The sequence below is a fragment of the Camelus bactrianus genome, chromosome 7 (genome assembly GCF_048773025.1).
Source record: "Camelus bactrianus isolate YW-2024 breed Bactrian camel chromosome 7, ASM4877302v1, whole genome shotgun sequence".
NCBI classification, from domain to species: Eukaryota; Metazoa; Chordata; class Mammalia; order Artiodactyla; family Camelidae; genus Camelus; species Camelus bactrianus.
In genome coordinates this window covers 23,753,002-23,766,694 of record NC_133545.1, presented here as the reverse complement: position 1 = coordinate 23,766,694, position 13,693 = coordinate 23,753,002, and the positions used below count along the sequence as shown (strand labels likewise).

The window sequence follows — 13,693 nt, the reverse complement described above, 5'->3', positions numbered from 1 at the left end:
CCTATAATTTACAGCAGTAAAATTATTAGATGAAAGAAATGAAATAAGAGCCTATGTATTGATAACTGCTGAAGTTAGATGATGGGTATATGGACATTCACTATGTAATTCTCACCACTTGATATACATATTATGTTTGAAGTTTTTCATAATAAAAAGTTTGAAGCCTAACAAACAAAATGTTCCACTATAAAACCAAGTGCCTACTGTTCGATGTTTTCCCCTAAATCCTCCAGGCCGAGTCAGTTTACTGAGAGCGCTATTCCAGTTCTATTACAGTCACTGCCATTGAATGATTTTCCATTAGACTAGAGACAGTGGGCTCCATAACGTCAAGTACTGTGTCCTACTCGTTTTCGCTTCTCCAGAGCCTAGCACAGTGTCAAGCAAAATGTCAGCCCTTAATAAATGTTTACTGAACCTAAATGAAGGTAAATGAAAAAAGAGACACAGTACAATCTCATTTGATGGCATGGTTTTGCAGAAACTGTTGTATTTTCCCATGTCATTTACTTGTTAGTAACAACCATAAATCAAAAAAGATTGAAACCATATATCATATTCCCACGGTATCATTTTCGAAACACGGTCTAACTTTAAACAATTTATTCGGAGACTTATCAATGACTCAACAGTATGTTTAATAGCTATATGGTTCGATATTAGTTTAATTGCCATATCTGGTTTTGCACATATCTAGAGGATCTACAGTTAACATCAAAGATATCATGTGGTTCTTAAAGAAAATTAACTCTAAATCATTTTACTACACATGCAGAAAAAAATCTGTAAGATTTTACATCAAATAGTGGTTAATTCTTCTGGAGATGTGTTAGCCCAATACAGTACAATTAGCCACAGGTGGCTATTTAAATTTAAATCAATTAAAACAATATAAAGTTTAAAATTCAGTTCCTCATTTGTACTAGCCACATTTTAAGTGATTACTGGCTAAATATAACTAGTGGCTACTATACTGACAACACAGATACAGAACGTTTCCATCATAGCATAGCTCTACTGGACAGTGAAACTCTAGAGGATTTAGATCAAAAAGGAGTCTCATTTTCTGTTACGTATCTGTGTTGCCTTAGTCTCACACAGAAGACTTTTGTTTTTAATGAGACAAAATATAAATAACATAAAACCTGCTGTTTTAACTATTTTAAAGTGTACATCTCACTGGCACTAATTACAATCACAATGCTATACATCCATCACCACTATTTCCAAACACAGCCCCTAGTAAACTCTAACCTTTCTGTCTCTGTGAATTTGCCAATTACACATTTTCACGTAAGCGGAATCATACAATGGTTGTCCTTTTGTGTTTGGTTTACTTCACTTAGCATTAATATTTTCAAGGTTTATCCATGATGTAGCACGTATCAGAACTTCTTTCCTTTTTATGGCTTAATAATATTTCATTGTACATACACACTACACTGTTTATCCATTCATCTACTGATGCTCTTGGGTTGTTTCCACCTTTTGGGCATTCTGAATAATGCTGCAGTGAACACCGGCATACAAATATCTGTTTAAGTCCGTATTTTCAATTCTTTTGGGTACATACCTAGTAGTGTAATTGCTGGATCATACTGTATATCTATGCTGAGCTTTTTGAAGAACTGCCATACTGTTTTCAACAGTGGCTGTATCATTTTACACTGAGTGGACTTAGTACCCTTGCCAAAAATCAACTACCCATAGACATACGGGCTTATTTCTTGACCCTTTATTCTATTCCACTGGCGCATATGTATGTCTATCCTTATGCCATTTCCACACTGTTTACTACAATATCTCTGTAGTAAGTTTTGAAATCATGAAGCATAACCTTGTTATTCTTTTTCTAGATTGTTTTGCTATTCAGGGCCCTCAAAACTCCATGAGTTTGAGGATAGACCTATTTATGCAAAAAAAGTTGTTGGAATTTTGACTGGGATTCCATTGACTCTATAGGTTACTTTGAGTAGTACTGACAGCTTAAAAATACTTAGCTTCCTAGAACATGTATGTTTTCCATTTATTTAGGTGTCATGTAATTTCTTTAAGCAATGTTTTTTGGCTTTTGATGTATAGTCTTTCACTTCATTGGTTAAATTTATTCCCAGGTATGTTCTTCCTTTAGATGCTAGCCTACGTGGAATTGTTCACATGATTTCTTTTCCAGACTGTTCACTGTAGGCATATATAAACACAACTGATTTTGGTGTGTTGATCTTGCACCCTGCAAGATTACTAAATTCACATATTAGCTCTAGTAGCTTTCTTTCAGATTCTTTCAAGATTTTCTATACATAGGATCATGTCATCTGAGAAAAGAGATAGTTTCACTTCTTCTTTTACAATTTAGATGTCTTTTATTTCTTTTTTATTTAATTGCTCTGGCTAGAAGTTCCAGTACAATGTTGAACAGCAGGGGTGAAAGCAAGCATCCTTGCTTGTCCCTGATCTTAGGAGGAAAACTTTCAGTTTTTCACCACTGAGTATGATGTTAGCTGTGGGCTTTTCATAAGTGATCTTTATTATATTGAGGATGTTCCCTTGTATTCCTAGTTTTCTGATTGTTTTGATTATGAAAGTGTGTAGAATTTTTCAAATGCCTTTTCTGCATCAATTAAGATGAGATCATTTGTGTGTTTTTTCCCTGCTCTATTAATGTGATGTATTACAATAACTGATTTTCTTCTGTTGATCCCAAGTTCATTTCCGGGATAAATCCCCTTTGGTCATGGTGTTTACTCCTTTTAATATGCTGCTGGTTTGGTTTGGTTGGGGATTTAGCAGGCATTAATTTGTTGAGGATTTAGTGGACATTTATTTTTAAAATAATTATAGAAAATATCATAAACCTAGAGAGTTATAGTTCACATTATTTTTTAGTTACAAGAATTATTTTTTAATTGAGGAGAAAATGTACACATCTTTAAGACATTCTATTGAATACTGATAATTAAAATTAAGTGATAGGAAAAATTGTTCCTTTTTATGTCAATATAAGTTTTATTGACCTTTTAGGAGTGTCGCAATTTTAAAGATGTTGCTTTTTTAATTATCATTTTTCATACACCTGCAAATATATAAAGAATCTCTAAAAAATGGTCTATAGGATAGATATAATACCATTGATAAGTCTAAATCTATTTCTAAGATAATAAAGTAATATAAAAACATTTTACCCCTTTATAGAAAACTTTAGCACAGTCCTTTGCTAATTTTCCAAAAAATAATACATTGATGGTGTTGACCTCTGAATTTGAATTTTCTTGTTCTACAGAGAAACACACACACAGAGAAAAATGCTTTAGATACAAAAGTTTTAGACACAGGAAACCTGATGACAACTAAATTCTAAAAACTACAGTTACTAAAAAATGTAATTATGAAGAGTAATTAAAATGCTTATAATTCACTTTTAGTTCACGCTAATACCTTAAGTATTGCAAACAACATTATACAGAATGCTACTAGGCATTAAAACCAAAATTATGACAAGTTTCAAATAGAATATTTTTTATAAATTTCTATAAATACCACATTAACACCACATGATGATCACTTTCAATTTATTTTCCCATGTTTATAATCAAAAGAAATTGAGTAAGATACAGTTACTTGATTTTTATAGTGTATCGCTCTGCAAATATTTCATTTTTACTGAACTTCTAGTAACATACAATTACCAGTATATTAACTTTTAATCCAGACCAGTGTGTTCTTTTCCTCCAACATCCCTATACTGAAGAGTAAAAGAGCAATGCGTGTGTAAAGACTGAGTGATCTGTGATTTTAATGTTGAAAATTACTTGGAAAATGAGAAATGAATATCCTACAAGGAAGCTAATTTGGATATTCCAAGCTTTGGCAGAGAATCTCCATTATCTTCATTCCCCAGAGGTCACGTCCTAGAACCAAATGCTGAACTAAGGCCATCAATTATTGTATCATCTGAGGGAGGTTTTATTCTTACCAGCTTTCAAACATTCAGCTACTCTAAGAAACTGCCATCACATCAGATTTTTCATGCATCTGTGAAGTACATGAAAAATCCTTCCAAAACTTGCAGTCTTCTTTGTGTAACTTACAACCCTCGAATCTGCTCTTCTATCACCAGCAAAGAAACAACTACCACACATCTGCCTATTGCCTCTTTTCACTTACCTCTTTCATCCAACTCCTCAAAACAAGTATATAAAAAAACCTGAAACATTAATGTTCCTCAAAACCAAACAAAAATACAGTGGCTTCTAATTAAAATATAACATACTTCTTTAATATCTTAAATGACCTATCAGATGTCTATTTCTGGCCATGATAGGGAGTAACATGGACTGGATTTTACTCTCCAGCCTTAAAGCAACTAGAAAATGAAGAAAAAAAAATAGGAAACAATTGTTTTCAAACATTAGACAACAGGAAGTGCAAGAAAGTGATCTCTTTGAGAAGGAAAACTAAGCAACAGCCCTAGCTCATTTACTGGAGAGTTTCCAGAATACAGAAAGCGGAGGTGAACTCCAAAGGAAGCCCAGTCGCCTCACTGAACTCAGAAGAGTTCAGATTTGAGGACAGCCAGGTGGCGAGAGTTTGCAGGACAGAGCGCTGAAAGGGAAGGGAGCAGCACAGACAGAGTGCTCTGGAGATGGGTGCCTTCGGGTCTTTGGTTGAGCACTGATCTCCAAATGCATGGGAGAAAAGTATACCAGGAAGGGGAAGAACCATTTGAAAGGAAAAGACAGCACAATTCTGAGACTCACACAGGGCTGGGAATTATTCTGGTTCCAATCAGCCAGAGTGGAATCCTCATACACTAAGCCCATAGTCAAATCGTCATAAAGGTATTTCCTTGGTGATGAGGCCAAATCAGCCCCAAAATAAAGGCTGCTCTAGACCCACACTAACAAAGCTAATCAAACTGATTCCAAGAAAATTGATAGTATCCCAAGATAAAGACAAATAATATTTAAAGAAAGACAAATCCAACATTTGATAATATAAAATTCTAAATGTCTAGCACACAGTAAAAAATTGTAAACCATGTAGAAAGAAAAAACACGTGTGTGGGTGACAGTAGCAGGGAATCTATAGAAAAGAACCCAGAAATGTCAGAGATAATAGGATTACCAGAGAGGCTTTTAAAAGAGTTATTGAAAGTACATGTTCAAGAAAGAAGAAAACAGATGAAGAGAACTGGTAGATATGAAAAAATTCAAGATGAACTTTCAGAGTTGAAAAATATAATATTAGAAGTTAACTGTACTCTGACTGGATTTAACAGCAGATTAACAGAGAAGAAAATGTTATTGAAAACTGAAAAATACAGAAAAATTAATGAAAAGAAAATCTGACCTTAAAGATCAATAAAATACATCTCTAGCCAAAATGATTAGGAAAAAGTAACAGAGAGAGGGGTTACCAAATTATCTAATCCACTAAATGGGATATCACTACAGATCCTATTAACATCAGAAGCATATAAAAAGTGTATTATGAATGCCTTTATGCCAATATATTTGACAACCAAGATGAAACACATAAATTCCCTTAGAAACACAAACTACCAATGCTTACTCAAGAAAAAAAAGATAATCTGAATAGCCCTTTATCAATTAAAGACATTGAACTTAGAGTTAGAGCTTTCCCATAAAGAAAACTCCAGGCACAGTTGGTTTTACTAGTGAATTCCACAAACATCTAAGGAAGAAACAACAATTCTAGATAAATTCTTCCAGAAAATAGAAGAGGAATTATAAACAACTCTCCTCTGAGGACAGCATTACCCTCATATCAAAACCAGTCAAAATCACTATAAGACAGATTCTGATCATATTTTTCATAGATTTAGATGAAAAAATCCTTAACAAAATATTAGCAAGTCAAACCTACGAATATATAAAAAGGATAATATACCAAGCATACCATCTTATCCTGCTCTATTTTTCTTCAAATCACATTTTGATCAATTATTACTTTTTGTGATTATTTGAATTTATTTACTCCCGTACAATGTGAACTCCAGGAAGGTAAGAACTTTGTTTTGGTTGCTGCTGTACCTAGAACTGTGTCTGATATATAGCTGATTTTCAATCGTTGTAGAAATGTTGTAGTTCAGTTTGTTTCCCATTCACTGCCATAGACCACTCTTCATTCGTTCAACTAATTTCAGGCTTCTGATGAGATCTACTTTGGCCCCCAAGTATTCCATGGTTGCTCTCCCTAGCTTAGGATTACTTTAGGGTTACTAGGGAGAAGGAATTATCTCATGCAACTACACCTAGGTAATAAATAACATGCTGAAAGTAGCATTTTAAACGTCTGCTAAACCATTTGAGTCACATTAGTGAAACTAGAAGTAATAGGATGAGTTAGCTATTGTAATAATCTAGATAGGATGTTAAAGGAATCTGAAGTAAAACAGAGGCAATGAGAGGGGGAAGGATGGACTTTGGAGAAAAATTTTTGAGAGGAAAAGAATAACTTTTCATTCTATAGATTTTTATACTAGCATGCATGTATTATTCATTAGAAATCATTTTTGTGCTTATGTGTATTATGTAGACATACATGAAGTTACTCATTTCTAGATTACAAGCAAAAAGTTAAGCAGAAATGGTTCTCTCATATACCTTGCAGTCCAATCTTCAAGGCAGCTGCTCTGTTTCCACCATAAGTTAAAGAAGAGATATATGAAAGTTTTCCCTGAAATAATAGAAAAATAGTTACACAGAAAAGCCAAAAGAGAGCATAACACCAAGATATAAGTAAAAATTAGAATAATTTTTAAAGCAAGACTTTTATCTTTCAAGAAATCAAAGTACGATGTCTAAGTGTCCAAGTCATTATTTTTAAGGCATGATGAAAGTGATTTTTCTAGAGAAAAACCAGAGGACCTAAAAATATTCTAGGTTCATAATTTAATTTCTTAAACTATCTTATTAAATATTATCAACTCTTCATTTTACAGATAAAGATGAACTAGCTAAACTTCTGGTTCATTTTAACCTGTAATACTGTTCTCTACTAAAGAAAAAAAATGAAGAGTTTGCCAAGAAGAAATTAAAACGTATTAAAAGTTTAAAAGTACAAAACAATAATCTCATAAATAAGGACTGTGGACTAATCAATGGACTAAGGCACATGTATAGTTAAGCCCTTGTTATGCTTCTGTAACTCAGCTCTGTGACTTAGCTTCTGTAACTTAGTTTTATCTGAGGCTCTGATTAAGTAACTTTTTTTAAGCTTAAAAAAAGTTATTTAATCAGAGCCTCAGATAAAACTAAGTATTCAATCTGGATAGATTCTACAATTTCTTCTGGCTTTAAAGTTTAAATCCTATGAATAAATACATTATGGGACTCTGAAAACTTCCACATAGAAACATAATTTCTTTATTCAATAAATTTTAAAAATAGATCCTATAACACGTATCTCCACACCAATAACTTTGATATAGCCAACAAAAATACAACAGCTATGTTCATGTATCAATTTTATTTATAAGAAAGGAATCAGAGGAAAAAAAATCTGATTATCAGCAGTGCATAATGACTCAGTCAAAAATAAAGGTAAATAGTTTCAACTAGGAGGCAGTAAACTGGAGAGAACAAAAAGTTGGAGAATGTGCACATTTCAAAATTTTTCTTGACCCACCAGAGAGTTGAAGTCAGAAGGCATCCAACTAACCAGAAATCAGTACCTCCAGTGAGAGATGGGAGGCAAGTGAGTTGAGTTCACATAGCAACCAATTAACCAGAAATCTAAGGAAAGAAAAGATCACTAACTAGAGAAGGGCAGTAAGCACCTGCTTATCTGTGGTAAAGGGCAAATGCTGCTTGATATCAGTAAGAAAAATTCATCTAACATCCTTAATGAGTTATTAAAGGCCAAGTATGGGCTAAAAGATAACGGAGTCTCTGGGAGCTGCGAACACAAGGGGAATTCACACCCACTTGCAAGCTCTCCTCCACAAACCTGCAAGTCCAGGCCAGTAGGGGCAATGGTGGTGGCAGTTACTACACGAAAGGCGGGAAACCTCGCCTGGAGCTTTCCTCCCCATCTTTCTTTCAGAACAGTCCTTCAACTGTTGGCAGAAGGGCAAGAAACTTTTGAACCTTAGCACTTTGGTGAAAGCCGATTACACTGAAAGGGGAAGACAGAAACAATACCTTCTACCCCTTCTAAGGACAGGCAGAATAGGTACACAGGTGCAAGGACCAGACCTACAGTGAGGGACGGGGCGTCATCAGTGGGAAGGCCTCCCCCTCAAGACCCAGGGACACACTACCTGACAAGACTTAGGCTTAATCACAACAGGGAACATCCACTCATCACAAGGCCAACAAGTGTCTAGCAAAAAGTAACCTTGGCTACCAGTGGGACAGAAGTACGAGAGCTGGGAAAGAAACCTTACCTGAGATGAAGCACAAAGGAAAGACCTAAAACTAAAGGTGGGGGACACAATGGGAAAAATCCTCTGTCCAACCTAAATACAAACTAACTCCAAAGGAATTTAATACCTATACCACATTGAAGTAACCAGAGCAATAACAAATCCCCAGCCTAGCTCAACTCCTGACCGGCTTAACTCAAAACACCACGCTTAAAGGCCTAACATAAAGGCCTGCATATTTCCAGGAATAAAAACTTACTGACCTCAGTTTCCACTGCCCTTCACAGGATGCACTGTTTACATCCACAAACTGTGGAGCATACAAAAAAGCAAGAAAGAATTACACACTACCAAGATGCAAAGCTGTCAAAAGAATTGCAACCCAATTAAATTAGATTAATCAAACTAAACTCAAAGCACCTGATCCAACTGGAAGAAAGATATGGGTACGAGTTTGGGATGACTGAAGAAAGAGAAATTAGTTACTGGAATAGGACACGCTGATTTCACAACAATGCAAAGAGAGAAAAAAACCTCAGGTACCTAGGGAGAGACCCCCCCCAGCACCTGAGGAAAGGAACTCCTTAGACATCAGGAGGCATAGTGGGAGGAAGGCATTAATCAAGTTTGTCTTTCATAACCATTCCAGAAGCCTTACCCTCACCCCAAAGGAGAATGCAGTGGGGCTGCTCTTATAAACTGTAGGGAGTCTTGAAAGTAAACTATCAGACCCGTTTTACATATAAGGCCTCTACCTCCTTCGCGTCATTCTTAATTTAGTCTCAAACTTAAATATATAGAATTAAAAATTAACTAAATATGAATAACAGAATATTGGATATGACCAAAAAAAGGTTCAGTGAACTTAAAGCTGGCTCAATAGAAATTCCACAATTTGAAAATGGCTCTGAGCCAGGGGGAAAAAAAAAAGAAATGAAAAAGAAACAGTACCTCAGAGACCAGAAGGACAGTATCAAATAGTCCAATATACATGTAACTGACATTCAGAAGAAGAGAGTAATAATACAGTAAGAAAAAAAATCCGAGAAACATTAGCCAATAATTTCTCTAATTTGATGAAAAACATTGACTTGTGGCACCAAGAAGCTCAAGTACCCACAAGCAAGAGAAATTCAAAGAAAAACCACATCAAGGTACATGATAATCCAACTACTAAAAACAAAAGACAACAATTCTGAGTTATGAGAATTCTTACCTGGATATATGTCTTGCTATAATCACAACCTGGCTGTAGGGATCTGAAATCTACTTTGCGAAATTTACTTAAAAGATCAACTTCAGGCACTCCACTGACTTCTTTTATTAATTCAAGTGGCATATCAGATAGCTTACTGCTGAAAACAAAAATACCAGTGTTTTATCCAAATTGTAATCAATAATTTGCTTTAAACTTCTTTGATTTAGTTTTGCTTTTCCTTTAAGTTAGTTACTCATCATTGTTGGGGGAGAGGGAGGACGGGTGGATTATTCCATAACTTTATAACAAGGATCAGTACAGCATTGTCCTAAGACACTGAAACCCAACCCATTTCTATGTCGTTTTGTATTTAAAGAAGTATCTCTAAAAGTTACTTTAAGGATCTGTGAAAACTGCACTAACAATTTCCTTCATCACTGTGCTTTAAAACGTACAAGCTATTGTAGGGAAAGGAATGGGGGCTGAAAAGTTTTGGTTTTGTTTTTTAATCCCTTTGGCAGTTTTAACACTGTGTACGCAAGTTATACATCGAACGCTTATTGCTCCAAAACATACCTGCTGCCTTCTCCCTCCAGCTCCTATGCAACCGAAAGAAACGCCTATTTAACTTATGCATTGCAGATTCAATCTTTTTCCTAAAACTTTTCGACTGGGACACGCACTAGTGTCGCTAATTAATTTTAGTGTGTGCGCATCAACCCTCTCCAAGCCAGCTGAGAGGCGTTAAGGCGGGGACCTGGACTAATTCAACTCAGCTGCTCATAAAACGCCAAAAAAGATGCTCAACACAGCAGACTCACGAGAAAGACAAGTATGAAGGGTTTCTCTGCAATAACTCCTCCAAATTTTGATCTAAACTAAATCAGTCTCCTCATAACACTGATTCAGGCCCCCACTCACCTTGTACCTACGGAAAGACTTCCAAATCTACTTGGAAATTGACTCAACCGCCGTCTAAAGAGAAACTAGGAAGAGTTGAGACCGGCGCGCCCGTGACGTCACACGCACGCCAGCACGCCAGCGAACCCACCCCCGCCCCACGCATGCGCACAGGCTCGCTAGGCTATGCCCCTCCCCCCCGCATCCCTGGAGAATTGCGCGTTGCTTTCTAGGGCTAAAATGCCCCCGAATTTGACGGAATACTTAGAGGGTGTGGCGCCAGGGGGAGCGTGGGGCAGCAAAACCTCACCACCCACGGAGTTCCCGCCGCTCCTCTTAGCCCCGCCCCCGTCAATTTCGGCAGCCTGGCGGGAGGCTCAGGCTGGGGAGGCGGGAGCGGTGCGCTGAGCGATACCTAAATCCTGTAACCAATGAGAAGCCTTTCCAAAACCAGGGCGGGATTTGAGGTTACGTTTAGTAGTTTGGACGCTCCTACCGGCAGGGCTCTTATTTTACCCGCCAGTTCTCTCCCCGTTAAGTGCAAGCGCTCAAATATAGTGTTAACAATGAAATAATTCCACCAATGAGTAATGCTACTTTCAGACAGATTTGATTAACCTCTTCACTGGTTTATATGGCTATGATTTTATGCTGTAATTGATGGACATGTTAAATATGAATCCTCTGCTAATTTTTGATTTATGCCTCTAACCGTTAAAGTGAAACCACCTCAGTGCAAAACTGTAGTGTAATAAAGAATTACATATCTCCAAAGCTATTTTGAACTGATTCATCTGCTGCACATAAATATTTGCAGGAAGAAATGGCTAACTATAGTTAAAGAAACTATATTTTAGGCAGGAAGCGCTTGGTGTCAGTCCATTTTCCCTTCCTTTCCCACTACTGTATTCGTATACCATACATAAACCAGCGGTGATAACAGCCTCGCAGCTGTCCACTTGAGGAAAACTATTCTATGTAAGGCTTAGATCCTCTACTTGTTCCTACCCTGGTCTCTCCCAACTCAGAAATACTGTTCTTCTTGCCTAAGTGAAGCTCTCCATCTTGGCTCTGGATCCTGGCCATGTTAAATTCACCTCTGTCCTCAATTACTTCTCTTCTCTCTACCTGCTTTTAACTTTTCTTTCTTTTTCTTTGTGTTGACCTGAAACAAATAAACTGTCAGGTATTTCTCCAGCAAAGATGGGTTTACTGGGGATCAGCAGAACATTGCAACTCAAGGTCTGCAACTATGAGGAGACATGCAAGTCTCCATCCAGCAAGGGAGAAAGAAAACCATTACAGAGGGGAAAAGGAAGCTGGGAGAGCTTTAGTAAACAAAGTGTCTGTGGCTTTTCATTGTCTGAGTCTGTTTGTAGGAAAGGAGTCTTTCTTCTTCCTGTTGTGGTCAGCAAGGTGTGAGAGCTCTCCCTTCTGATCTCCCAATTCTGTTTAACTGAGGTTTCTGTTTATTAATTTTTTACATTTGCCATTGGCATTTAAACACATTGTTTCACACCCTAAGCTTACAAAGGGTAGGGAGAATTGTTTACTATCATATGCATAAAGCATGTGCAGTGTTTGGGATATTATAGGGGCTAAATATTTGTTGAAAGAATAAATGTTTAGGAAAAAGTTTTCTCTTTTCTCACCTTTGGCTTCCATCATTCCATTTCACTCCCAACTCCATCCCATTACACTGAAGCTGCCTTTCCAAGATCACTGAAGACTTCTTTGTTGTTAAGCCAAAAGGACACATTTTAGTCTTCCTTACTCATCTTTTGAAAAAGCATTTTCATTTTGCTACTGTAACTGAGCAGGATCCTTTAAGGCCTTCCTGGGACAGAACAACCCCCACCCCCACCCCATGTCCTCTTGTCTGTAGAAAAACTTTAGCCAAATAATAAATTTAATCAGAGAAATGAGAAATGCAGAAACAAAGGAAAATAGTAAAATAAGACAAAATAATAATAGTTCAGCCATTAAATAAAGTCAAAGACCCTTAGTTCCTCCTCAAGGGCTATAGATAATATTCTAAGCCATATACTTTGAGCCGTTTTGCATATACTGAAATGCCCACTAGATGAAAGAAGTTAATTGTATGCTGCCCACAAGCACATAGACCCCAGACCTGTTGGAACCAGAAGGTTGATGATGTTGACTCCTGATTACCTCGCCATCAACCAATCAGAAGAATATCCATGTGCCGATCACGTATAGCTTGAAAACTACCCCTCAGGACACAGCTCTTTGCCTCTTTTCCCCATATAATCTCTGAGCAAAACCTGAAGAGTTCAGAGTTGGTTTGTTGGGACATAAAGATTGTCAGCTTCCTTAATAAAGCTATCTTTCCTTTTACCCAACACTTGTCTCTTAGTATTGGATTCTTGAGTGATTAGCAGCTAAACTTGAGTTCAGTAACACTACCCTGTGTTCTTAGTTTTTCTCTTATCCTCTAACAACTGAACCTTTAAAATTTTAGTTGTCCCCCTCCCCCCGCCACCATTTAGCTTATAAATGTCCACATTCTACTGTGGTGCAGATATCTAAGAGAAGTCTATATCACTTTTGTGTGTGCGTGTGTGATTGTTCTCAATTACTCTAGGACCTAGATAATTCCTACACATCCAAGTAACTTCCAATCCTATTTCCTCCTCAGTCTCCCAATTAGTGGCTGAGCTAGGTATGCATCTGGCCTTGGATCCTATACTTCTTTCCCTTGCATCAGCAATTAGTTTGTACTATGAATGAAGAAAATTGAACGTGAAATACAGTATAATTTAAGATAATAAAAGAGAAAAAAAAGAGATTGAATCAAATAGATAAGGCAATGAACTCACATATGCCAAAACAATCCGTTACTGTTTTTTACAGCTATTGAAGCAGCATAAAAAGCTACACAAGAAAACAATGTAATAGCTATTACAAGTAACAATCTTTAAAGGTGCAAAGAAGAAAGTTTTGGTATAAAATCTACACTGTAAAAATGTCCAATTTTTAAGAAAAGTTAAAACGAGATCTCACTAATAAGTAATGAGCACTAAAAGTGGAATGGGTTTTTTTTTTTAATTAAGAAAAGTAGAAACATCAGTGCTGTTATTCTAAGTAATTGACCAAAATGAAAGAAATTAGTTTACAAATTTCTGATAATTCTTCCCTCTCAATAGCATTTTAATTTTTTTAATTAATTATTTTTTTTTCTT

General features: G+C 36.4%; 1 protein-coding gene across 5 annotated transcripts in view; it reads right to left on the bottom strand.

Moving 5' to 3' along the window:
- Positions 1-10,640, bottom strand: part of POT1 (protection of telomeres 1) — a 78,258-nt gene extending 67,618 nt beyond the window's left edge. Inside the window, exons 1-4 of one of the 5 annotated variants that reach the window (XM_010947582.3) lie at positions 10,512-10,640; positions 9,609-9,747; positions 6,630-6,702; positions 3,186-3,277 (exon numbers count right to left, since the gene is read on the bottom strand). In XM_010947582.3, coding sequence (XP_010945884.2) covers positions 3,186-3,277; positions 6,630-6,702; positions 9,609-9,731 — 288 coding nt within the window. In that variant the 5' untranslated portion in view covers positions 9,732-9,747; positions 10,512-10,640. Of the gene's footprint in view, positions 1-3,185; positions 3,278-6,629; positions 6,703-8,655; positions 8,675-9,608; positions 9,748-10,511 lie in introns of those variants that run through there. The other 4 variants (XM_074367138.1, XM_074367139.1, XM_074367141.1 and 1 more) reach the window with 4 other exon arrangements.
- Between the last annotated feature and the right edge of the window lie 3,053 nt (positions 10,641-13,693).